The following is a 27,315-nucleotide window of genomic DNA, read 5'->3' as shown; positions in this document are numbered from 1 at the left end:
GGATTGCAGATAGTGACTTGTTACCAGTAAACAGAATACACCAAAAGCAATGGATTACTACTTTCAAAGGTAGACAATGAAAAATTGTGACTTCTACCTTGCTGGATCCCCTATCCAGCTCTACATTTAAATTAAATGCTGTTATTTTGGTGAGACCAATATGACAGGGAATGAAGTCCTTATTCCAAGAGTCTGAGAGCAACTTAATCCTTCCCCAAATCATGTTACTGGTCTTGAAAGTGAAGTTTTCCTCCAGGGAGACTTTAGGTGATATTACACCCCCAATAAATATCTTGACCACAAACTACGAGAGACTGTTAACCACAGAACCCTGATAATCACTGCCCATGTTGCTGTTTTAAGACAATATATTTTTAGGAACAATTTACTCCATAAAAACAGAGAACTCATTTCATTACATGTTGGTACTAGGAGTGAAATGCCACTGTAAAAAAATAGCTTGAATTTTTGGAATGGATGTAGAATTGGGCAGTGGGTTGAAATATTCTGATTTCTTGATAATAATAAAAGCAAGGAGAGCAAGGTAAATTGAAATAAAACTAAATAAAAAGAACTAGGATTTTTCAGCCTTTCCATTTGGCAATTGAAACTACCATTGAGGAATAGCCTTGGAACATTTTCGGGAAAACATGGCTGGAAATGAATCATAATTTACAGATAAGGTCCAGTATGTGAAAGAACAATATTTCTTAGTACTTAATTATAACTTTAGTTGACATTTATAAAGCACAATGTATGTTTTGTATACATGAACAAATTGGGTAATAAGCATATACATCACCTCCTGTACAATGTTTCTCAAGATCTCAGGGGGATCAGATCTCAAACAAACAATAGAACTTCTGAGATAATTAGATGTGTTTTCTTTCAGCCATTTCAGGCACCCAAAGCCGAGAAGGGTTTATATCAAAGATATTTGTTAGAGTGTTACAATTTTTTGTAAACCCCAATGAAGTTCATAGGAGCTCCCACAATGTTTTTGAGAAATATTTGTCACAATAAACATTTCCACCTTGACTGAAGGGAACAGAAATACTATCAAATGAGAAAGGCTCCCAAAAATGCTACACTGATAAGCTAACTTAATACATCTTTTAGATGAAAATATGTTTATGCATTTTATGAGAGGGAAGAAATTCAGAAGTTGGAGCCAAGGGACAAGAGGTTGTGAGAGCCAAATTGCTTCAATTTTCCAAGCCTTTAAACCTACTCGAAGAATTTCTAAACTTTGCCTTTCTTGATTTCATAATTGCTATAGACTCTGTATCTCAAATCTCCTTTTTGAATGGGAATGTCTCCAGTAGTTATTCTAAACTTATATTATCAGTATATGTTGGATATGTTTCAGACATGTGTTTTGTCTCTTTAGTTTCATGTATTTACAAATACAGGTTCTATGATTAGAGAACAACACATAAGTAGTCTTATCCACATTTGGACCTCATTGAAGCATTTTGATTCTGGGGGTCAGGGTGTATCTCAGTGTTAGAGTGCTCTCCTATCAAGTGTAAAGTCTTTAGTTCAAATGATGGCAATTAAAAAATATTCTGGACTTCAAGAACATAGTATAAAAATAAGACTTTTGGGGAAATTGAGAATGTGTCAATTTATTTAGTGGGTAAGAAGGATAGAATAATTTTGTAGCCATAGAATCTATCCTTTGTGTTTTCCTTTAATAACAATTTCTTCTCTGGGGCATTTTACTCTCTTTCAGGGTTAATGTGGGAAAGTCTATTAGTTGTCCCTCCACCAAGCACTTTGTGTGATGCCTGAAATGCTTTTACCTTCCTTTTATCAGTTAACCCCCAATACTTTTTGGTCCATTAAAGCTGTGTTCTCTCAAAAATTCTTTTCACGTGACTTGTCATATCACTCTTTTTGTAATTGTCTCTTAATTTTTGTCCCAAATTAAAATGTAAGTTCCTTAAAGGCAGAAAATCTGATTTATTTGCTTATTAATATATATTAACCTGCTGGCACACAGGAGATGCATAAGTATTTTTAAATGTGTTAATGAGAGTATTTTTGGAATAAGCCACATCAGAATCTGGCTCCCATGAGGAGGGAACTTCAGGGAGAAAAAAAAGAAAAAAAGATTTGTCCAAAGATTTTTCACAGAGGTTCAATTTTATTACTCTCTAGTGAGAACAATGTTAAATGTCAAAAGAATTAGGAAAGGAATTTTATATATTTTACTGTCATGTTTATATTGTGTAGAAGAGTATGTGATTCATTTGTTGCACAATAAATATTTTTTGAATTGATAAATAAATGGATAGAATTAAAAAACAATTTTAATGCTATCTTTTTCATGGTCAACTACTCTTTGTCTTACTAGCTTTCTGATTTTCTTTAAAAGGGACCATGATTTATTTAAATAGTGAGAATGAATTATGGTACAATTTGTGTACTCCCATGAATGAATTGCAACATCTATGTCCAAATACCTGATACATTTTTTCAAGATCCCCTTTCTACAATGAATCCATGGAAAACCAGGACAGGAATGTAAGAGCTCATTCAGCATTCTCATTCAGACCCTTTAGTCACCCCCAGAGACCCAGGAACATAGCCTAGTGTGATTATGAGGTCATGTCATTTCATCCCAATCCCCCTTCTAGATCACCTCTATGGTCAGGGTCTCTTCAGCATTCATTTTTCCATTTATGTATGCAACTCTTCTAAGTTCCTTTACACCCTTTTCTAGCTGATTTGTGACAATCAGCCACCGGAAGGACTCCACCAACTTCCTGATTAAAGAAGACAAGAAAGGTACAATAAATATTCAACTACTTAATTTTCACACAACCTTGAAATTCATTTGCCTTTCCATTTATACATACTTTATTATTGTGGCTGTGTAATTTCTAACCAAATCTTCCTTTTCCACTGGACTTGTCTTTCACTAAGATCAGGGACATATCTGTCCATTAATGTGTGAAAATAATTATAGAGATCAGTAAACAAAGATCAAATGGTATAAATCATCCATTTGCATTCCAATTTTTTGATATATAATTTTTATCTATAATTCACATATCATAATGTTTTTGTAGGACCCAAGTCAGTGAACATCATACTCAATGGTGAAAGACTAAAAGATTTTTCTCAGAGATCAGAAATAAGGCAAGCATGCCCACTTTCACCACTTATTTTCAACATAGTGCTGAAAATTATATATGTACTAATTAGGCAAGAAAAAGAAATAAAAAGCATCTAATTAAAAAATGAGAAAGTAAAATTATCTGTTTGCAGATGATATGGTCTTCCATGTAAAAAAAATCCTGAAGATTCCAGAAAAAAAAGATATTTTAGCTAATGAATAGAAAATGCAGCCAAATAGCATAATACAAAGTCAACACAGAAGGTCAGTTGTATTCATATACACTAATAATGAACAATGTGAAAAGATAATTACAATTGTTGGTTGGTCTTTAAATCACAGTGACAAAAAAACTGAATAAAATAACATTAATCATTGGTAGGACTGCAAATTGGTAAAATCACTTTGGAAAACATTATGGAAATTTCTCAAAAAACTAGAAATGGGACCACCACATGACTCAGCTGTTCCACACTTAGGAAATTTATGCCAAAACCCCCAATTCAGTATACTCTAGTGATACATGAATTTCAATGTTTGTAGGAGTGCAATTTACAATAGCTAAGTTATAAAACCATTGTTAGTGTCCATCAACAGATGAACAGATAAAGAAAATATGGTATATACACACATAGACTTTTATTCAGCCATAAAGAAGAATGAAATTATGTTATTTGCTGGTAAATAAATGGAACTGGAAAGCATAATGCTAAGTGAAATAAGCCAGACTCAGAAAGCCAAAGATTGAATGTTTTCTTTCATAGGTGAGAGGTAAAGAGGAAAAAAGAGGGAAAAATAAAAGGAGCTCATGAGAATAGAAGGGAGAACAGTATAGCAGAGTAAGACAGGCAAGAATGAGGGTTGCCAAGGAGAGATGCTGGGCATTGAAATCAACCAAAGTGTGATATGTGCATGTATAAACAAATCACAATGAGCTCCATGTTTATATATGATAATAGTGAACCAATTAAGAAAGTAAACATGTAGAAGAGAGACCATAAGGAATGGAGTTAGAGGGCAGGGAAAAGGGAGGTAAGGGAAAATGAGACATAGGAAATTATATTATGTGCATTTATGAGTATGTCACAATGAACTCCACTATTATGTATTATCATACTGCACTCATAGAAGTATAATAAAATGCTTTATTTTTGTATTACAATTATTCATTGTCAATTTTCTGCCTATTATACAAAAATGATGATGCATAGTGCCAACCACCATTCAAATTGCCATCCTATTTCCTCTCTTGCACCTTGGATGGCTCAAAGGGTGTTAATAGGGACCAATATTGGAACCAAAAACATACCCAGTGACATAGCCCTTCTGTTATCACCTTGGCCTCTCTTGTAAAGAATGTGGAGATTGTTCATACCTGGAGGGGAAGAGGAGGACAAGCAAGGGTACAGACATAGCCAGATGCAGTGTGTGCCAGCTTCTAATGGCAAAAGCCAGTCCTCCAAGGAACATCTGCCCAATATTGTAGGAAGACATCATCAGGACTATTCCCACAGACTTCCTTTTGGATGTTGTCCATTCTGACACTGGAATAAAATATGTACATAATTGTCATTCCAGGCAAAGGGTAATTTCACAGTCAATTCAGGCATGGAGAAAATGAAAGTCTCAAATTATTGACTTACTGAGACAAAATGAATTTATCATAATAGTCATGACACTCAACCCAGCCCAGAAGCGTAATATGCAGTAAATGAGGAAGGTGGGGGCGAAGGCTGCTGCTGTGTCAACGATGCCCAGCTGGAGTAAGCACCACAGATAGACCACCTTCCGCCCAAACCTAAGAAAGATTGGAACAGGTAAGCTTATTTCAGAACAAAAATAATATGTGGAAAACAAGAAAAGATAAAATAACTAGGGTAAAATATTTAACAAATAGGAGATTGTACTTATGGTCTAGCATAATCATTATACTAGTCAACAACAAAAATCACAGATGTAAGCATCCCTGCTAATCTTAGAATGATGTCAGAATGCACAGCAAAGCACATGGCAGAGGACTCTGATGCCATATGGAGCCATATCAAGAAGAGGAAATAGGGGAGGTCATAACAAATGTTTGTTTTAAAAACGTTCACTTAGGAAAGTGGATTTATGTGTCATGTTCAGAGTGCTGAGGAGTGAAATCAAGAGATCCATACTTGGATCTGTGTAATCTTTAGGTAAATGCTGAAGAATTTGAAAGGAAGTGTGGGAAGACAATACATCAAAGTTGCAGATAGATGGCATAACCACTACTGTGGGCCATGTCAGTGTTCATAGGCCTCTGGAAATGTGTTTCAGAAGACGACCTGGCAACTGTTCCCTTTAGCACAGGAACTGATAGGAGGTCCAAGAGGAGAGACAGAGAATAAGAAACTGAAGGACATATCACACAAAAAGAACAGGGAAATATTTGTGTCTTGAAGCTCCAGGGAAGGGTCTCATTCTGGAGTTAACTTGGACAAAGTTCCATGAGCTGATACAAAGTTTTCAGTAATGTTAATTTTTATGGTTTAGATGTGGTGTCTTCAAAATCTCACATGTGAGACAATGCAAGAATGTTTGGAAAAGAAATGACCTAATTAAACTAATCAGTGAGTTAATCCATGGTGGGATTAACTGAGTGCTAAATGGAGGCAGGTGGGGTGTGGCTGGAGGAAGTGGTTTATTAGAGTCACAGTTATGATGAATATATTTTCATCTGGTGACAGCCATCTCTCTCTGCTTCCTGTTTACAATGAGAGATGCTTCCCTCTGCCACACACATCATATTCTGCCTTGCCTCCAGCTTCAAGGAATGGAGCTGTCTTTCTATGGTCTAAGGACCTCTAAAACGGTGAGCTCTCAAATAAACTTTTCTTCCTCTACAGTTGTTCTGATTGGATCCTTTACTCACAACAGTGAAAAAGCTGACTAGGACATTAATACCTGGACAAAATTTTACTTTTGAACATTTTCCCTATAACCTTTGTTACTTAGCAATCTAAGTCATTAAAAGTCTTATGAACTATGTTACCTTCTGTTACAAAATGTAGGTTCTTGCCACATACATTGTGTTACTAAACTTGAATAAGAGAATTCAAGATAGAAGTGTCTTTTTACAAGCCATGATTGAGGATGAAACAATCACTGGAATATTGAGAAATGAAACATAATCAGTAGACAATTAATAACAACTAAATTCTTCTGGTAATGGTTACCAGAGCTTGAGTGGAAAGGATGAACAGGTAGAGAACAGGATATTTTAAAAGAGATACTCTGTTGGTAGCTACATGGCTTTATACTTTTGCCAAAACCCCTAAAACCATGTAACACCAAGATTGTGTCCTGTTGTAAACCATGGGCTTTAGTCAATACCATATAAATATTGGTCTATCACATATAATAAACTCATTACACTAATGTAAGATGCTAATAATATGTGAGGTTGTTTGTGGGAGGGGATATTGGGAACTATCTGTACTTTGGACCCAATATTTCTGTAAACCTAAAACTGATGCAAATTTTTAAATCTCATTGCCAGGCATGGTGGTGACTCAGGATGCTGAGGTAGAATCACAAGTTTAAGGTCAGCCTCACCTGAGGAAAACCTGTTTCAATAGATAGGTGTGGTTTTAGGGATGCTGTGGGAATCAAAGAAACCAACACTGGAAAATAGAATAGGGAAAGTGTTGGGAGCTTATCATGGGGAGCTCTGGGTTACTTTGAAACAAAAGATTACATACATGGAAATATAAGTAGACCAAAAAGAACTTAGTGGTGAATGATAAAAAGTAATAAAGAGATTAGACAAAAAATATACATCTTATATACATTTGAAATCTTTCATACTAAAAAACATCACATATTTCATAGCATGTAGAAAGAGAAATAGTAAAAACATGGGACATTTCTCTGCCATGACAGATGGGAATGGAGATTAATGGAAATTCATGGACATGAATGGGAATACACAAGGAAAAGAGTCTTTTCCCAAACCAATAAGAACATTGTAGATGAGAATAATGACATTATCCTTGAGTACAAGGAAGAAGGGTATAGATGGATACTGAATTGTACATAATAAATAAATTTGTGTGCATTTGAAATCTGAAGAAGAAAGATGTCAGGACTGGAAAACTTGCCTGATCATGTGAGGCAACAACACCTGTTCAGTTACAGTGATGTAGAGTGGTGCACATGGTGAGTTATTGCTTTAGGCAGGTTTAAACTACTTTGTATCACTGTAGTAATTGATATTTTTTCCTATCCTCACTCCTCTAACTATACAAATATTTGTATGATAGCAAATTTCAAGATATTCACAGCCTTGAACTTTTCTATGGCCCAAATGTACGTGTACAACTAGATACCTGAAAAAAAAAAAGTATATATATATATATATATATATATATATATATATATATATATATATATATATTATGGTTTAGATGTGAACAGATGTAAGCTGTTCCCAAAAAGTTGATGTGTGTGAGACAATCCAAGAAAGTTCAGAGGTGAAATGATTGGGATATGGGAGTATTAACCAATTGGTGCATAAATCCAGTTGAATGGACTAACTGGGTGGTAACTATAGTTGAGTAGCATGTGGCTAACAAGAGGTAGGTCACTAGTGGTATGCCTTTGGAGTTTATATTTTGTCTTGGTAAGGAGAGTTTTCTCTCTCTCTCTCTCTCTCTCTCTCTCTCTCTCTCTCTCTCTCTCTCTCTCTCTCTCCCCCACTCCCCTTTTGTGCTATGTTCCTGGCTAATACTTTCCTCCACTATATTCTTCCACCATGATACTTCAAGGAATGGAGTCAGCCACCTATGGACTGAGACCTCTGAAACTGTGAGCCCCAAGATAAACATTTATCCTCTAAATTTGCTTTTTTTTTGGCTCTTTTAGTCACAGCACCAAAAAAAGCTGACCGAAACAATGCCAAATAGCTCCCACTCAGCAAGTCCAACACAACAGAGATTTCTAAATTTTCTCTACCAACATTTCTCCACTTCTTCTCTAGTTATCTTCCTTCTTCTACAGTGGCATTAATTCTAGTGTCTAGTCATTTTTTCAGGCCAGAAGCTTATATCCTCTTTGATTCTTCCATTTCTCTCACTAGTAAGTCTACAATAGTGGAAAATAATCTTAATCTCCAGAAGGTCTTGATGCCTCTACATTCCCCAAATCCAACTCCTTCTTTCCATCTCCAAGATATCTACATACTTTAGACTCCTATCATCTCTCCTCTGGGATACTTCGATAGACAGTTGATCCTTGCTACCACTCAGTGGAGAAATAAGACATTTAAAAGGAAAGTTATAAAATTCCCATTTGTGGGGATAAGTGCATGGAGTACTGCACACATGGCATACATTAAGGGCATCTGAGTGGCAGGCCACTCGACTCATGCTAGGCATGTGAGTAGCAGACTGCTTACCCTGTAAGCACAGCTTTGGGTGTGAGACCATGGGCGTGAGGCCTGTGCTTGCTCCACGGCTCACTCCTCAATTGCTTGCTACAAGGATAGTTATCAGAAATTGCATTGGTGTCTACCAGTAATCTGCTTAGCTATTGCCCTAGTATAAATACGTGGTAACTGTGTAATAAAATCAGACCTGCTTCCTGCTTGGCCTCCAGAGAACTTGTTTAGGGACTCCACAGCCACACACTCCTGTACCCAGTTTTGTGGACCTCCTTGCTGGACAAGAGAGAGTCCACACACCCATTAAATTTAAAGGCTGGGAATTGCAACAAGAATAACATGGGTAGAAGTACCACTAAATAGGGAATCAGGGAAGAGACGTTTCAGAAGGTAAGATTTGATTCTGAGTTGGGCTGACAAGTGCACAGGGGAAAGTATTATAGGCAGAAGGAATAGAAAATGTAAATGCCATGTGGTAGAATCCAGCTAGATGTTCTGAAGACTAGCAGAGAATGGAGAAGTGGGTAGACAAGGTGAGGAAGGGAGGCTGGGGCCATATGACAGAATGGCAAGACTTGATAAGAAACTCAGGGTTTTATTCTATGTATGACAGAAAATCACTGGCTATTACCTGTGTAAGAAAGGCAGAAAATTTTCAAGCTTGAGAAGACACAGGTCAACATAGTGTGTGGATAAAATGTGTGTTATTAATGCATGCCAAATGCTAGCTTCAAATGTGAGCTACACATACTCTAAAGTGTTCTAAGAAACTGGGTGGTTATTTGTCAGAAATGCAGAGGTCCCTTCATTTGATAGGGGGTTTGAACTCCATAACTTCTGGTATTAGAAGCAGGGGGAGGTGAGTGGGTGTAGAAGGAAGTTGAAAAATTGGCACCAAAGCACAAGTGGATGGCAGTAATAAATTCTAATGTTTTAGAGCAAAATTGGGCAACTATTATTCACAATGACCTATAGTATATTTTATGAATCACTAGAAGAGAGGAGCTTGAAAGCTCCAAACCAAAATAATGATAAGGAGATGGAAATGTTCATTACCTGGATTTTATTATTATATAAGGCATACATAAAATGAAATATCACATAGTACTTCATAGTACAATTATTATGTGTTTATAAACATTTTTTAAATATTTAAGGTGATGGAAATATTGACTACATTGTCGTGATAATTACACACTGTATGTATTTAATGTATATAAATATACCAAATTAATGTATTCCATATATTTGTGAATTAAAATAATTAATAAAGTAAATTTCTTTATTGCCTTCCATCATTTACTACTTTAGATCTGAAAGGGCCATCTTACAAATCTCTGTCATCAGTACTGAAGTTAATCCTTTTACAACTTGTTTCCTGGCTGCTACTATTGCCTTCTATCAAATTATACTTCTAATTCAATAGTTACATCCCTACCATTGTTACATCCCTTATTAAGTATTTCATTGAGGTTTGAATTACACATAAAAGTGTAGATATCAAACGTTTACAAGTTTAATTATTTTCACAAAACCATTCTATTTAACCAGTCCTAAATCAATAGAACATCAGTCTCATGAAGTTGTTCTTGGACATTCTCCTGGACACCATTCTCACCAAAGATATCTAAGATCATGAACTTTAACACCATATATTATTCTGTATGCTTTGGTCTTCATGGAACTTGAAATCATGTATTATATAGTCCTGGGTTATGTAATATTGCCCCTGTTATTGCATGTGGCAGTAGTTTGTTCTTTCTTGTGGCTCAATAGAAATTTATATGAATATAATACATTTTTATTCTACTGTTTATGGGTAGTAACCTGAATCTATGCTCAAAGAAAACTTACTTATTCATATATTTCTTTTTACTGTTTTGTTAATTCATTCTCCAATACAAATTGGTAGTACAGAGACCTGAAAACCAGGGGGAAATGAACTCTCTGATCTAGAAAGCCATACAGGCACCAATTATCTCTTGTATGCTCAAAGTCACAATTTTGAACTGAGAATACTAGGTGGATTTCAGAAACAGCACTCCCATCAGTGTTCTTGTGGGAGACATGTGTGGATGAGAGCCATGGTTGACTGCCTTCTGTAGCTCTGGCAGGGTGCTAGAAGCCACAAACTTCTCACCTCCAAGTTTCATCCTCCTAACTTCTTAATAATTAACATTTCTGATTACAAAAATATGGTTACAAATGTTACCTATTAAAGTCATTTCACAAGGACCAGCATCCAGGTTACAGGTCCAGTGACTTACCATCCCATCAGGGACACAGTGCTACTCAATCCTCAGATTCAGATTTTATAATGATGATTACCTCTGTATGTGTGCCTACACTGCATGTGTGAAATTATGGCCGGTATAAAAATATCTATGCTCATTTATCTTACAGAATCTAGGTGGTTCAGAATATTGCCAAGACCAGGAACATACTTTTAAACATGCAAGTGCCTTCTACCTGAACTCTACTTTCTTTCCCTTTGTTGAACTGTTAGTCATACACCTCACTTTGTAGATTTGCTCTGCAAATTGCCCCCTGAAATTAATATGATTAACATACCGTTTTCTGTCTCCTTAATGCAGAAAAAATAACTTTTCACAACAAGTTTTAACTTCCAGTGTATGTATTAAGCGCTAATACTTAGTTTGCTAGAGTCAGAAAGTGAGTCCAGTTCACAGTTCAGTGCAAAGCACAGAGACCTCGTCAAGATTTCTTAAATAAAGAAATAAGTATTTCTGCTACCTTTCCTATCCTCCACTATCCCCCTCCCCTCCCCTCCCATCTTCTCTCTCTACCCCATCTACTGTAATTCATTTCTCTCCCTTATTTTTTTCTTTTTTTCCCTTTCCCCTCACATCCTCTTATATGTAATTTTGTATAACAATGAGGGTCTCCTTCCATTTCCATGGTAGCAGAATACAACAGTCACTAGTATGGCAATATGTAAAAACGTGGATGTGTAACCGATGCGATTCTGCAATCTGTATACGGGCTAAAAATGGGAGTTCATAACCCACTTGAATCAAATGTATGAAAGATGATATGTCAAGAGCTTTGTAATGTTTTGAACAACCAATAAAAAAAAGAAATAAGAATTTACTGAATACTTAATTTAATCAAGAGTCCAAAAGAAAGAAAAGTGTCACTCACCTGTCTGAAAGAAGGCTATATATCAGACCTCCCAACAGTGACCCAGTCATAAACAGAGTTTGAACCACTGATTTTAATGACTGGGATTCACAAACCAGGTCCCACTGGAGGAAAATAAAAAAGCACAGTGGAGTTTTAGAAGGTTTTGAGCCTTTAAAAACTTTTCAGTCAGTGAAAACAGAGTGCAAACTCCCTCATATGATCTCTGCTATGTGGATCCTGCCCTGATGTCTGGCTTCACCTATAGTCACTCTCCCCTGGTCGCCCTTCCTCCACTTATTACAGCCCTTCAAGTGCACTTGCCTCTCTCTTGCCTCATATGCTTCCAATATTCTGCACCTTTTTTCTGCATGACTTTATTCAATTTTAGCTTCAGGCCACCAACTCTCTTTATTCTATTAACTTATACATATTCATTAGCTACTACAATTAAAACATATAAAAACACAATTACCAAAATTTTTTAAACTCTAACTTTTTTCCTTATCATGTAAGTGACTTAGGGTCCTGCCTTTGACTTTTCTCAGCAGTCCATACTTCAACTACTACAATATCTCTCATCCTTGGCCACACATTGAATCACTTAAAGAACATCAAAAACACTAGGTTTTGGATCCTATGCCCAGAGATTCTGATTTATTGGCTCTCAGGGTCAGTTTTTCAGCACTGAGAACCAGTGACTTAGTATAACATTTGAATACTTTTAAAATTATAGATGTTTCTCACTAGATTAAATGATAATTATAGGTATATGTTTTGTTTGTTCAGTTCATTAACTCCAATACTGTACATTCTCAACAGCATCATAGAGTAAGTAGATAAGCAATTGCTACCTGCAGAAGGACTAAATGTTTAAAGGAAGACCCTTCTTGGTATTACCTCCCAACTCTTTGATCATACAAACAGTATATTGGGATGAGGCACCTTACCTCAGTTATGATGGTGGAGGGGAAGTAGCTTCTGTCATACACCCAGCCATCCACACAGGGCTCTGTGTCTGCCTCAGCTGTGTTGGTGACAGTTTCATTCAGGTGAAGGAGCTGCCACTGGGGATGGATGAAGCGACGGCATTTCTCTGGTTTCAGGTTTGAGTCCAGGGGAATGGAAATCCTCAGGAGGGCATCTTGGCTGAGGGTCCCAGTGTCATTACCAGAGGAAGTGTCATTGTCCAGAATCTGGACCCAGCAGCGATGATCAGGAATTGCTGCAGTGAAATTCTCCAGTACAATATGTGGGTATGTTAGGATGTTGGTGATACAAAAGAGAACTAGCTGAAAGATTTGGAATCTCCCCAGGCCTCCAGCTTGATCCAGGAGCTCTTCAAAGGACATCGAGGCTGAACAGGGGATCACCTATAGGAATCACTTTATGAAGGCAAATTCAGAAAGAGAAAATGCTTCTTTTCCAAGACCTATAATATGTTGATCCTCATTCAACTTTCTCCTTGATGTTCTATTACTCACTGCTGCAGAATAATGGGTTTAGACAGGCAGATAGCTTCAATTTACAGAAATATTTGGCAACGAGACTTCTACTTGCTGACAACTGAACCTGCTTAAAAGATTACTCTGTGAATGATTCTGACCTTTGAGCTTTATGAGAAGTCAACAGTGGGCTTTCAGCGGGTGTAATCTCCAAATGACCCTAAACATACCTTTCAATGATCTGTCCTTTTTAGAAAAGGAATGTTGGAACCTCAAAAGTAAAAAGCTTTCTGATATTACTGTGTAAATGATAGAGCATGGCTTTTCTTAGTTAGGACTGAATTTTCACTAGAAGTTACTGATAAATATTCTTGGTTAAAATAAAGGAAAGAGGGATATTGAATACAAATGCTCACTATTGGTAACTGAAATTCTGTTTCAGTTTAAATAGTGACAGTGATTTTAAAGTTTTTGAAATACGGAAACAAGTATAAGGGACAGGGAGGAAGGAAACAGAACTTTTATGCCATAGTTTATTTTATTAGATGTATTAATTTATTCAAATAGCTTTTTGGTCTTTTATATCAATATAAAAGTGTACTTACTTACAAATTTGGAAATAGTATATGAGTTTGCTGTTATAAGGTCTTATGTTACAGTTAGTGAGAGATAAACACATAACCAATTTCGCAGAAAATATTTAATTATTACTTGGTAGAATGGGACAGGAGAGTCATCCCTCTAGAAGTAAAACTTTGAACTTGTGAAGGAGAATTCCTGAGAAAATAAATGATTAAAAGGAGAGTTTCTGATCAAGAAAGTACATAATTATAAGTACCTAATTATATAAAAAGGTTTGACATAACTGTACCTGCAGGATATTCCAAAGGTGAAGAACATGCAGGTTAATAATGGTAGGAGTTGAACTGGTTGAACAAAACCAAAACAGCAACCAAACAGAATATCTGGAATTAATTATGCAAACTAGAGGGTTTTATTCTTTAACTTTAAATCCATCACCTGTGCAACATCTTAAAATGCAGATTTCTGTCCAGAATGCACAAATTCTTTCAGGAAATGACTTTTTGAGAATTTAAATGAAATGTTTTTAAGTCATACATAAAAGCATTAAAAATGTACATATTTTGGGTACCCTTTTATGTTTTGACACATGTATACATTATATGGTATTTAAATCAGGCCAAACATCTGTTTCCTTAAATATATACCATATTTTTATTTAAAATATTTTTAGTTGTGATGGACACAATACTTTTTGTTTATGTAGGTTTTTTTTTTTTTTTTTTAAATGTGGTACTGGGCATTAACCCCAGTGCCTCACACTTGCTAGGCATGTGCTCTACCACTGACACAGAGTCCCAGACCTTATCATTTGTTTCATGGTGAAAATTATCAAAATTATTATTATAACTTTTAAAAATGTACATCACATTATTATGAGCTATAGTCTCCTCACTGTAAAATAGCACACCAATATTTTATGCTTCCATCCAACTATCATTTTGTACAAATTGATCAAACTTTTGCCATCTGTCCACTATATTCTCCTAACCTTTTGGCAACATCATTATACTCTAATTTTTTTTAGATTCTACATTTGTATGATATGCAATACTTGAGCCTGTTTTGTTTCACTTGACATATAGACCTCCAGATCCATCCATGTTGTTGCAAATGATAGGATTTAATTTCTGTTTTTCCATTCCACTAGTTTCTAGGCTCTTTCATTTAAAAAATTCAATGTTTTTCATAAGTGCCTTATACTTATACATTGTAGTGGAGTTTATTGTGACATATTCATACATGCATGAAATGTAATTTGCTCCATTTCAATCCCCATTACTCCACATTCCATTGCCTCCCCTCCCCCACCTTGCAACCCCTCCTCCTTCTCATTTTTCTTTATGAATATATATGTATATATATGAATATATATTTTCTTTATACATTCATTCATCTATGAAGACCTAGCTTGTTTCCACTTCATAGCTATTGTGAATAGGGCTGCAATGAACATGAGCACCCAGGTATCTTTTGGCAAACTGATTTCATGTTCTTTGGGTATATTCTCAGTAGTAGAATTGCTGGATCATATGGCTTTTCTTTTCAATTTAAAAAAAACGTTTTTATTAGTGCATTATGCTTATATATGATAGTGGAATTCATTTTCACAAAACCATAAATGCATAGAAAATAATTTGCTCCTTTTCAGTCCCTACTACCTCCTCTTTTCTTTCTTTCCACTGTCCCGTATTCCCCTTCCTTTGTTCTACTGGTCTTTCTTTGATTAATTTATGGTTTTTAATGGATGTTTTATAGATATACATAAAGGAAAACTCTACTGTGCTGTATTAAAAAAATTTTGGTGGGTGTACTGAGGATTGAACCCAGAGGTGTTTAAACACTGAACCACATTTCCAGCCCTTTTAAAAATATTTTATTTAGAAACAGAGTCTCACTGAGTTGGCTTTGGACCCTCAATTCTCTTACTTCAGTTTTCTGAGTTTCTTGGATTACAGGGGTGTGCCACCATGCTCAACCACTGTGTTGTATTCAAATACATACATAGAATAATGTGGTGCATTTTATTCCACAGTCTCTTACTTTTACTCTCTTCTTTCCCCTTCTATTCGTTTATACTACCCCACTATCTTGCCTTTTATTTTCAAGTAACTGCCTTCCTTTAGCTTCTGCATGTGAAGGAAAATATTCAACCTTTGACTTTATGAGTCTAACTTATTTTACTTAGTGTTATGTTCTCCAGTTCAATTTATTTCCTAGCATATTCCATTATCTCAGTCTTCTTCATGGTTGAGTAAAACTTTCATTTTGTAGGTATGCCATGTCCTATTTTTTCATTCATTTATTAGTGGGTATCTGGGCTGGGCCCATAACTTCTTTATTAGTGAATGGCACTGCTATAAATACTGATATTCTTGTTTCACTGTAATGGCTTTATTTATTTATTTATTTGTTTGTTTGTTTATTTATTTATTTATTTTTCATGTCTGACAAGGAACAGGATAGCTGGGTCATAGGGTTGATCTATTCCTGGGCTTTGGAGAAATCTACAAACTACATTCCAAAGTGGTTTTACTAGATTTCAGTGCCACCAAAAATGTTTGAGTGTATCATTCTTGCCAGAATTTATTATTTTTTGCATTCTCAATGATTTGACATTCTAAATTGAGTGAGATAAAATCTCAGTATTTCTTTGATGTCCATTTCTGTGATTGCTGGAGATATTGAGTATTTTTTTCATGTATTTGTTGGCTTTTTATATTTCTTCTTTTGAGAAATATCTGTTTAGTTTTTCTGCCCACTTTTTGACTGAGTTTTTCTCTTTTTGTTAAGTATTTTGAGTTCTTTATATATTTTGGACATTAATACCTCTATGAGGAGTAGCTGGCAAAGATTTCTATAGGGTTTCTTTTCATTCACATAATTGTTCTCTTTATTGTGCGTGAGATTTTTAATTTGATGCCATCCTACTTATTGATTCTTGGATTTTTTTTTTCTTTTTTGAGATTTAGGGTTCTGCTAAGGAAGTTGGTGCCTGCTCCAATATATTGGAGTCATGACTTTATGTTTCCTCCAACAGTGCAGTTTCTGGTCTAATTCCTAGGCATCAGATCCACTTTGAGTTGACTTTTGGATGAAATGAAAAAATTCTTAGAGATAAATGAGAACACCAATACAACATATCAAAATCTCTGATACAGTATAAAGGCAGTACTAAGAGGAAAGTTTATTGCATTGAGCTCATTCATTAAAAGAATAAAAAGTCAACAAATAAATGAATTAACATTACATTTCAAACTCCTACCAAAAGAAGAACAAATCAACACCAAAAGCAGAAGACAGGAAATAAAATCAGAGCTGAAGTCAATGAAATTGAAACAGAATAAAAAATTGACAAAGCAAAACTTGGTTCTTTGAAAAAATAAATAAAACAGATAAACCTCTAGCCATGCCAATGAAGAGGAAAAAGAGAGAAAACTCAAATTACTAAAATATGTGATGAAGAAGAAAATATCACAAGAGAAATGTCTAAAACACAGAAGATAATTGTAAACTATTTTGAAAATTTTTACAAAATATCAAAGACACCAACAAATTTCTAGAGACATATGACCTATACAAAGTGAATGAGGAGGTCATACATGATTTAAACAGATCAATTGCAAGTAATGGAATAGAAAATGCTGCCAAAAGCCTACCAATAAAGAAAAGGCCAGAACTAGATTAATTTGCAGCTGAGCTCTACAACACCTTCAAGAAATAACTGTTACAAAACTCTTCAAAGTATTCTGTGAAATAGAAAAGGAGGGAACCCTTCCAAACTCATTCTATGAGGCTAGTATCACCCTAATACCAAAACCAGATCAAGGAAAGAAAACTTGAGATCAATATGTATTTATTTGTGTCTTCTTCAATTTATTTCACAAACGTATTATAATTTTCATTATGCAAATTTTGCATATTTATAATTAAATTTATACCTAGATTTTTTTTGTATCTTCTATAAATGCAATTACTTTCTTGACTTCTTTTTTTACATACTTTATTATTATTTGTAGATATCATACTGATTTTTGTACATTGATTTTTATGCACATTTAATTAAGTGGTTTATGAGTTTTATCAGCTTTTTTGATGGAATCATTATGATTTTCTCTCTATAATTTCATATCATCTGCAAGCATGCAATTTATTTTTTTTCCAAATTTGGATGTTTTTAATTTTTCTCTCTCTTATTACTCTGAGTTCTTACAGCACTATATAGAATAGCATTACTCTCTTTTTTGAGACATTACAACCAAAACTATCAGCTCCCCAACACTTATTAGTGTCCTGATAGCTGTGGATTTCTCACAAATGGCCTTAATAATGTTGAGGTATGATTCTTGCATGCCTAATTTTTTAAGAGTTTTAATGATAAGAGGATGCTGAATTTCATCTGATGCTTTTCCAGTACCCTCTTATTACCCTTGTATTTCCCAAGTTGTTTTTATCTTATGTTTCTATTTTCTCTTGACTTGAAATATGTATATGTCTTAATGAAGACACAAATGACAAAACACTATGTGAAAAAATGCTTAGCATCACTAGACATCAGAGAACTAGAAATCAAAACCACATTGAGATATCACATTACAATTGTTAGGAGAGCTATTATTCAGTCAAAGATAACAAATGGTGAATACATGGAGAAAAAAGAACTCTTTTACGTAAGTTGATAATAATGTAATTTGATGCCACTACAGTGGATAATAATATGGAAATTTCTCAAAAACTTGGATAGAATTAATTGATCTACCAGTTCCACATCTTGGTGTATACACAAATGAATTCAAATTTGGATCTCCAGGAGACATTTGCCTTTCCATATTTATTGTGGAAATATGTAAGTTGAGTAACCACTAGAAAGCTACTGTTTGTCATGGAGAAAAAAAAAACAATAATGTATTATGTACTTAAAAATCTTTCTAAGAGAGTGTTTTGTGCTAACTGTTCTTATCAAAATAATTAATAAAAGTGAATACAGAGAGCAGAAAAAATTTTTAAGGGATTCAATATATTGATGAAGAGGCTTTGGTTACAACTACACAAGTAGGCATGCAGTTACTTCCAAAATCATTAAGTAGTTGCATGCTGTTAAATATGGGCAGCTTTTAAATATAAATCTTAAATTTAAAAAGTAATTTGAAAAGCAAAAATAGTTATCTGTGTGCTCAGTCTATGATCACATTCACTTTTTTCCAAAGCTCAGCTGATTTGTTTTATTCCAGAAATGGTTCTTGAATATCACCTTTCTCAGCTTCCAAACACATTCAGCCTTGGATCCGTGCCTTTTGCCCTCCTTCCCCACATCTTTTTTCCTTCCTTGCATTTTCTTTCTCAGCATGTTCCATGACTCCCTGTGACAAATCCTTTGACAGAGAGGGGCCAGAAACATGTACAGCTTCTGTCTTCAGAAAGATCACCAATCATCACCACATCAGTAGACATGATAAAGCCACTGAGCAGTCAAGTAAGAACACAAAGTGAATTTCAAGTATGGAAAACTAACCTCATTATATGGATTGAGCCTCACAATGCCATCTAGAAAGTTTTACTGTCTGAAATGTGCATTTGAGTTAAGGGTAGAACTAGCCAGGTTTAAACAGGCAGAGAGTTGTTATTTGCAGTTGAGTGTGGTGCAAATTACATATTGTAATATTTTAAAATAACAGTTGTTGTTTAACCGTAATTGTATAATCCTTAATTCCTTTAAGATTTCTTGCTCAAAAAAAGACTTAATAAACACAATGTTATGTATAAATCAATGTTTTATGAAATCCTCATTTTTAACATACAGATTAAACTTTGGTTTATATCAGTATATTAACATTTGACCTTAAGGAAAAACTTCAAATAGCCTTGACTAATCGTTTTACATACATAAAACCAACTCATATAGAGCTTTTATTTTTTTTATCTGTTATCCCCCTTTTGATCACAATATGAAACAATTCTTGTAAATTTTTGAGTTTAGACAAATTATTTCATTTTAATAAAATGAAATACTTTATGTTGCTTACATCACTCTTAATTGAAACAGTTAAAACTTTTGGGCCTTTGCACATAAAAATCTTCAATAAACCTTTGTATATAGAATTACATCTGTTTATCATTTTATGGAAACACAATGTTTACTTATGTAGAATTATGCCTATTGGGACTTTAAATTTTTAGTAAAACTTTTTTAGTGCTGACAAATTAACTTTAAACCCTTTCTTTCATTTACCAATTTATAAAAACATCAATAATATTACCCAATAGAATTGAAGGAGTCAAGAATACTTTATAGTATATTTAAGTTAGCATTTTAACCTTGTAAATTAATCAGATGTCTATCAAAGTCTATCAAACCAAATTACTGATAAACATGAGTAATCACATGTCAAATTTATTTTACTTATTTTACCAAAATATCAGACAAGTAAATTGAACAGTATTCACCATTTTCCTTGTTGAAAAAAATTTCTAGAACCAAGGAATATTAGACATGTTGTAGACATTAATATTTTATTATTAATTTTTTTACTACCTAGAGAGACTTGTGAATTGTTTAATTTTAAAGACATATTTATTTTAATCTGTTTACCCAATTTAAATTGAACCATTTTAACCACAAGAATTAAAGGTATTTGGATCCAATTTTTAATTTTGTGAGCACTTTTTATGTATCTGCTAATTTTTAAATCATGTATATGGTACATGGACATATGCACATATAGACGTACAACATATAACACAAATGTGCACACATAATAGTAAAGGCCTTGTAGCTTTTCTCAGGTAAAATTTAGATTGCACTGTTTAAAAACTCCATAGTTGAATAAAAGTAGGGCTGATTGGAAAAACATTAACATAGGTCTGTAGGATCAAAATCATGAGCTCAAAAAATACAGACTCTAAGAAAAAGCAAGAGACCTAAAAAAAGACCAGCCAGTAAATAGTAAAGTATCCTACAATTTACTTTTTTGGTTTAGTCTAATATAAGTTCAGGTAAAGGGCACTTTTACTTTCCTTTCTTAAGGTTTTGAGACCAGTCTCATAGTGAGCTTTCATTTGCATTTCAATGTAAGTTCTGGTTTAGGTCAGAAAGGAGCTAGGGAAAACTGCTGTTATGAGTGAAAACCTCATGCCTAAGGCATTTTAACCAATTTTCTTTTAGTTGGTAGATGGAAAGTTTTGGATGTCTAAAATTATGACACTTACTTTCTATTAATGTTGAGAACAAAGCTATGTTAAGTTCTTTACTAAGATAAGCCATTTTCTGTCAAGCAGGTCCACTTATTTGGGTGGCTATTCCTAGGTTTTGTCTTCCTCTTTCAGTGACAAACAGGATAAATCTTGCGTGAAATCCTGCTCATAACTCAGGGGGAGTAACCTTTTGGTAAAAAGCTGTTTAGATATTTTGTATACAATAATTTAGTGTAACAACAATAAATAGGATTCATTATTTCTATTCTGTATATTTATTTAAATATTATTTTTTGTTAGCATCTAAGAGTGATATGGTATTTGTTATTTTTTCTTGCTCTTTGATCAGTAATCAATTACTGAAATTCCTTAGAAGTGTGTCACTTTGATGGAGGTATCTTCCTGCCTTTTTTTTTTTTTTGGAGCCTTTTCCCTTAGGACAGATATGGTAAAAACCACAATCAAAGAATCACAAACACTAAAGGACATGGAGAAAGCAGGTATCTTCTGCATTCTTTAGAGAAAGCTGATCTTTTCCCCATCAGCCTTGGTAGAAAACCTGGCACCTGCCCAAGGGTTTGAGTAAATCTTTTTTTAGAACCTCCATCTCCCTGTTAAGGTGATATTTTGCTTCTTGGATTTGTTTGTGTAGCTCATTGTTGAAGTAATCTTTTACTGCCTATATTTGTTCTCTTATGTCTTCTTTAAGGTCCCAAAATATTTTAACCATGTATATCCAGAAATCTTTCTCTGTCTTTATTTTTCTGCTGAAGCTGCCAATGCTTCTAATGATGTGTTATCTTGATTTGTTTGTGGTACTTTCTTCCCTTATCTTTTCAGGTTGCTCATGTGTCTTCCTTTCCAGCTCTGTGTATCTGGTGTGTTATTATTTCTACCCTATAGATTTGTAGTGCTCTTGTAGGGTTCTAAGATCTCTCCTTTTGGGGGAAGGGCAATGTTAAGAGATCCCAATTTTAACAATACATTACCTATGAACAAATTGTTGTTATTAGGACAATAATATTTAAGATGTAACTTTCTCCTGCTGCAGGCTTTCTATGGGATAAAAAGGCACAGAAATGACCACCCAAAAAATGTGGAATGAGAGACAAGGGGGGAATCCTACAGAATTATCCATCATGAATAAGATTAGCTTATCCTTTTACTGCCTCCTAAATTGCCGCAGTCTGGCTGGGCACAATTCAGGAGCCACTTGTCAAAAGAAACTAACTTTATTTTTAGAACTACAAACGCCAAGCAAAAGAGCTCCTCAGGAAAAACCCGCAGAGCCCAACTGCCACCACCGGCTTCCACAAGCCTCTCACCCCCACACCAACAACCACCTCCCACAATCCTCCTGCTCTTGAGGCCGATTGGCTAGGTCGTGTGGGCGGAGCCAAAGAAGTCCCCCAATGAGCAGTTCCGTAGTCTGAAGGGCAGGGAAACAGCCCAATGAACATGACCGCAGAGGAGCCAATCAGCTAGATGTTGCTGGGGCCGCTGTGAGCCAATCATCAGCTGGCAGTCTGGAGGGCAGGGAAACAGCCAAATGAACATGACCGCAGAGGAGCCAATCAGCTAGATGTTGCTGGGGCCACTGTGAGCCAATCATCAGCTGGCAGTCTGAAGGGCAGGGAAACAGCCCAATGAACATGACCGCAGAGGAGCCAATCAGCTAGATGTTGCTGGGGCCACTGTGAGCCAATCATCAGCCGGCAGCTGGAAGTTTGCTGGCAGCTGGAAGTTTGTTGGGGCCCCTTTGGCTGTGGCTCTCAACACTAAATACATGTTAATGATCCATCAGGAGAAGAGCCAGGTGACATCAGCTGTTGTACACCACAACAAGAGTTAATGGCAAGTCCATGAAATCTGTCATTCCATAGTAGAGAAAATATCACAGGTCTTCATGGTCTTTCAAGGATATAGACAGAATGGGGTTTATGTGACCCCTTTTGCAACCTTGCTGAATTTCAGGTATCCTTGGGACTGAGAAGAAGAATTATGTAAAAACTAGACATCTATTACATGTGGGCCAGTCATAGAATTGATGTGTGGTGTGTGTGTGGGGGGGGGGGGTTGTGTCTCTGTGTGTCTATGACTATGTTTCTGTGTTATCCTGATTAGAATTCATCATTCTCATTTTCAGAAAACTCAAGTAGTTTAGTTGAGCATTTTTCACCAGAGCCCATTTTCTCCAAAGTCCAAGAGCATTAGCTCTTTCATTAATCACAAATGACAGGTGAAGAATATAATATTCACCATACAAAGTTATTGGTATAACATGTTTAACTGCAATATGAAATTACTCTCATACAAGAATTTCTAAATTACAGGGCTAGATTTTTTTTACTTATTTGTACTTCTTGTTGTGTATTGCTTTATAATTCAATTAAAAAGTTTTACATGGAGATAAAGCATATCAATTTTGACTAAAAATAAAGAATTGCTTTTCTTGGACTCAATTTATAGCACTAGTTGGAATTCCAAAGAGAAATTCTTTTGCAATACTGACTCTTGGAAAAACTAAATGGTGAATAAAACTGAAAATTGTGAGGGGAATATCTCACATTTCCATAATAGTATTTAGCCCATAAGTATTGTGCATGTACCCCAAACATGTTATTTCATTTAGTCACGTGGTATTGATTCATAGGTGAGCAAGAGTATGCTAAACAACCTCAATATTGAATGAATTCTTAGGCCATGCAAAACTCTCAATGTCATGTGGGAATACCTTCTTACATGATCAAAGCTGTAGGATTTACTTTCAAGATGAAACATATATCAGTAGAAAGCTGGCAAAAGTTCCTACCTGGGAATTTGAAAAAAGGCTCAATTTCTCACCATATAGTAGCTGCTTCCCCAGCAGAGGGTGATCTGTGATGTACTGTGGCATTGAGAGTGACTATCACTGCCTTGTTATAACCTTGTCTACAGAGAAGGGCATGTCCTCTCTGTTGCATTCCATTTATTAGTAATAAGCCATAATTGCAGCACACATTCATGGGAATGAAAATCGGACTCCACTTCCTGATAGCAGGAATAACAAACATCAGTTGGACATATGATTAAATCCCCCAGAGAGTCCCTCTGGACACCAACTGTTTAGACTTATTCTACATTTAAACTACACTCATCCTTCTCAAGATCCCTGAATTCTTATTATACATTTATCAAAGTATGTGATCTTGTCATAAGACTAAGATCTATGTGCAAGTAAGTCTGAGTACATAATTTCTTATGTAGCTCACGAAGCACAGTTTCTCCTAATCTACCATTACAAAACCAGTGTCCTCCTTCATGTACTTTTCACTTACATGATAACTTCCCATTAGTTCCTTCGTAGTTTACTAAAAGGATAGAATATTTTTAAAATTTCTTCAAACTCTTCAGATTTTCATTAACAGTTTCAAAAAAAAAGAAATAAAGCTTTCTTCTACCCACTAACTGGTTGAAAAACCCCAAACACATTTATGGTTATTAATTAGGACAACACCTCATTCCTGGGACTGAGATCTATATTAGAAAGTTATTGGCACAAAAGAAACCAGCTTGGTCTCCAGAGGTCTTGATTCAAGACTCTGTAGCTACAGTCTCCTCTACCTGTTCTGTGGACATTATTCATTGGACAAGAGAGCCCATGCAGCTAGTGTCCTAAAAGGGACTTGAAGTAAGCCTATAAAAAGGGTGTGGCCCCTCACAGAGCAATGAGAAAAGGGAAATGGAGAACCTACCAATTTCCATCAAAGACTCACAGCTGCAATTGCTGTTCACTCTCTCAGACACTAGAGGTTTAACCATGAATAAGAAAGAAGCCCAGAAGTTTTGGAATTTATTAATAGACATTAGCCCCTGTATTGCTGTGGCTGATGTTTTGATCCTAAGATATGGAACAAGATAATGGCAAATGAGCAGCAAGATGAAGTGAGACAAGGTTATACTCTCCCACTGCATTTTTTTTATTCTGACAGCCAATCACCAAAGATTAGAGGGCCCTACAGCAGAACATTTTCAAATAATGATAGCCCCAAGGAAAGATGAGGCTATGAGAGACAGACAAGGGGGAAAAAAGTGGGGGCAAAAATCTATTTCAAAGCAATAAACCACAATATATGCAGGAGGAAGAGAGACAGGAAATGGTACCACTAGCCTTCATGGTACAAGAGGAGGTAACCACAAGTGGTACAAGTGCACCTTCTAACTGACAGGCAAATGTTATATCCTTCCTCGAGTCAATGGCAAGTGCCTCCTTATGAGGCAATGAAAAAGCCAGAAAGGGACTGTGAAATAATCAGGCCACCAGACAGGCTTAAGCCATGATCTCCCAGAAATCCAATCCAAGATTCCAGAGACCCTTTTGAAGGTCTACATAAGAGATGAAAAGTGGAATAAGGGAATAAAAGCCTTCCTAGTTGACACTGCCCTCATGCCCCAGCACCTGCCACTTGGTATCTGCACACATTGGGATATACTGAAAGAGTTGAAGAAGGCAGTAAAAGAGGATGGGCCCCGTGGGCCATTTGCAGAGCAAATGCTCAAATCACTCAGTCTTGAACTTAATTGCCCTCAATACTGGAAAGACATAGCTAGAGTGGCTCTTGAGCCCACAACATTTTTGAAATGGGAGGCATTTTTCTATGATGAATGTGAACAGCAGTGGAATTGTAACCACATCACAAATGTTAACCTCATAGATGAATGCTTGCAGGGAGCAGGAATCTACAGTTCCCCTGTGTAAAAGCCACAGATCCACCAAATTATTTTGATAAGGTATGGCTCTGTGCTTTAAGAGCCTGAGGAAATTACCAGCTGTCAGAGGTATATTTTCTAATCAAGGTTCAAGACAAAAAGCCACTGAAGTCTTACCACAGTTTATTGACAGAGTAAGCAAGGTGGAAGAAGGGAACATGTCTCATGAAAAAGCTAGGGCAGCCCTAGCCAAGGAATTGATCTGAGATGGTCTAAATAAGGAGCATACAGCAGAAGTTGTGCCAGTATAAAATGGCACACTGGATGACTGGATTGTGGCCACCCAGGATATAGGGACAAAAGCAGCTCAAGCCTTTCTGCTGGCATCAGCCATGGCAGTTGCATAAAAGCAGGAATAAGGAGGCTTACAAACAGCTAGTAAGAAATTGGAAAAAATATGCACAATTTATTCCGATTGACTCTTTATAACCTGCTGGAGGGAATCCCCATGAGTTAAAATCTAATGCTTTATGACAAATAGATGTCCTTCATTATGCACCTTTTGGAAATTTAAAATATGTAGTCATTGATACCTATAGAGGCTGTATAATGGCCACAGCCTCCACTGGAGAAACCACAAACAAGGTCATTTTACATTTATCCAAATGGTTCTGAAAGTGAGGGAAGACATTACAGGTTTTCAGCTTTTCTCATGTTTGAACACATTAACAGAAAAACCAGCATGTTTAAGTGCAGACTGAGGTTCCTTTTAAGACTCTAAAGGAGCTCAAAAATGCTTGCAGTACTTAGGGTCCCAATTCAGCCTTCGTTCAAAGTCTGTTTGAATCCTTATGTAATGAGCCCTTACCCCCAAATGATTGGATTACTCTGGCCAAGTCTTGTTTTTCAGGGGTGACTATCTGCTTTGGTGATCCCACTGGACTGATAATTACACTGAACAGGCTGGGAGAAACCAGAGGAAAGGCTTTGATGCCTTCATAGACATGTTAAAAGGAATTGGAGATTTTGCAGATTTTGAAAGGCAGCTAAATTATGATCTGGCAATTTATGATCAAATTACTGCATGCACCAAAAAGGCATGGAGAGAACTAGTTAATAGAGATGAATTAGCTTTGGCTTTTAATCAGATACACCAGGGATCAAAGGAGTGGCTCTCAGATTTCATGGCATAACTCTACCAGGCAACAAACAGAACAATAGGAGTCTTGAATGCCTCTAAGTTCCTGGTCAAGCAGTTAGCATTTGAAAATGCTAATAAAGTTTGGCAGGAGATATTCTGACCCCATGGAAAAAGGGGACTGTTTCCAAATTAATTTGCCTTTGTGTGGATGAGTGTCCCATGCAGCTACAGGGTTTAACGCTTGCTGTGGCTCTGAAACAGGTACTATGACCTCAGTTTTCAAGATGCCATTCTCAAGGACAGTTTTTCAACTTTGGTAGAACTGGGCATATCGCTTGGAACTACAGGTCTCTGTAGAGATCTCTGTAGGGCAGAGATCTCTCCTGGTTTGTGTAGATATTGCTACCAGAGAGATGATCACATGGCATGGGGGAACTCCAACAGATATGGAGGGGGCAGCTCACCACCATTTCCAACTTCACTTCTGCCTTCTTTGCTGCCAGAAAACTGGGGGCAAGGCCTTCCCTGGCCCAATAAAACAGTAGGGGCATTACAGTATGAAGAAAAGTCACAGACTCAGACGTCATCAGGGCAGGCC

At 35.9% G+C, this 27,315-nt stretch overlaps 1 protein-coding gene across 1 annotated transcript in view; it reads right to left on the bottom strand.

The window, feature by feature from the left end:
- Positions 1-13,021, bottom strand: part of LOC144254482 (steroid transmembrane transporter SLC22A24-like) — a 38,795-nt gene extending 25,774 nt beyond the window's left edge. The window contains exons 1-5 of the mRNA XM_077797693.1: positions 12,620-13,021; positions 11,691-11,794; positions 4,768-4,922; positions 4,500-4,668; positions 2,648-2,771 (exon numbers count right to left, since the gene is read on the bottom strand). Coding sequence (XP_077653819.1) covers positions 2,648-2,771; positions 4,500-4,668; positions 4,768-4,922; positions 11,691-11,794; positions 12,620-13,021 — 954 coding nt within the window. The remainder of the gene's footprint in view (positions 1-2,647; positions 2,772-4,499; positions 4,669-4,767; positions 4,923-11,690; positions 11,795-12,619) is intronic.
- Between the last annotated feature and the right edge of the window lie 14,294 nt (positions 13,022-27,315).

The sequence above is a fragment of the Urocitellus parryii genome, chromosome 4 (genome assembly GCF_045843805.1).
Source record: "Urocitellus parryii isolate mUroPar1 chromosome 4, mUroPar1.hap1, whole genome shotgun sequence".
Taxonomy (NCBI): Eukaryota; Metazoa; Chordata; class Mammalia; order Rodentia; family Sciuridae; genus Urocitellus; species Urocitellus parryii.
This window is presented reverse-complemented; position numbering and strand designations above follow the sequence as displayed.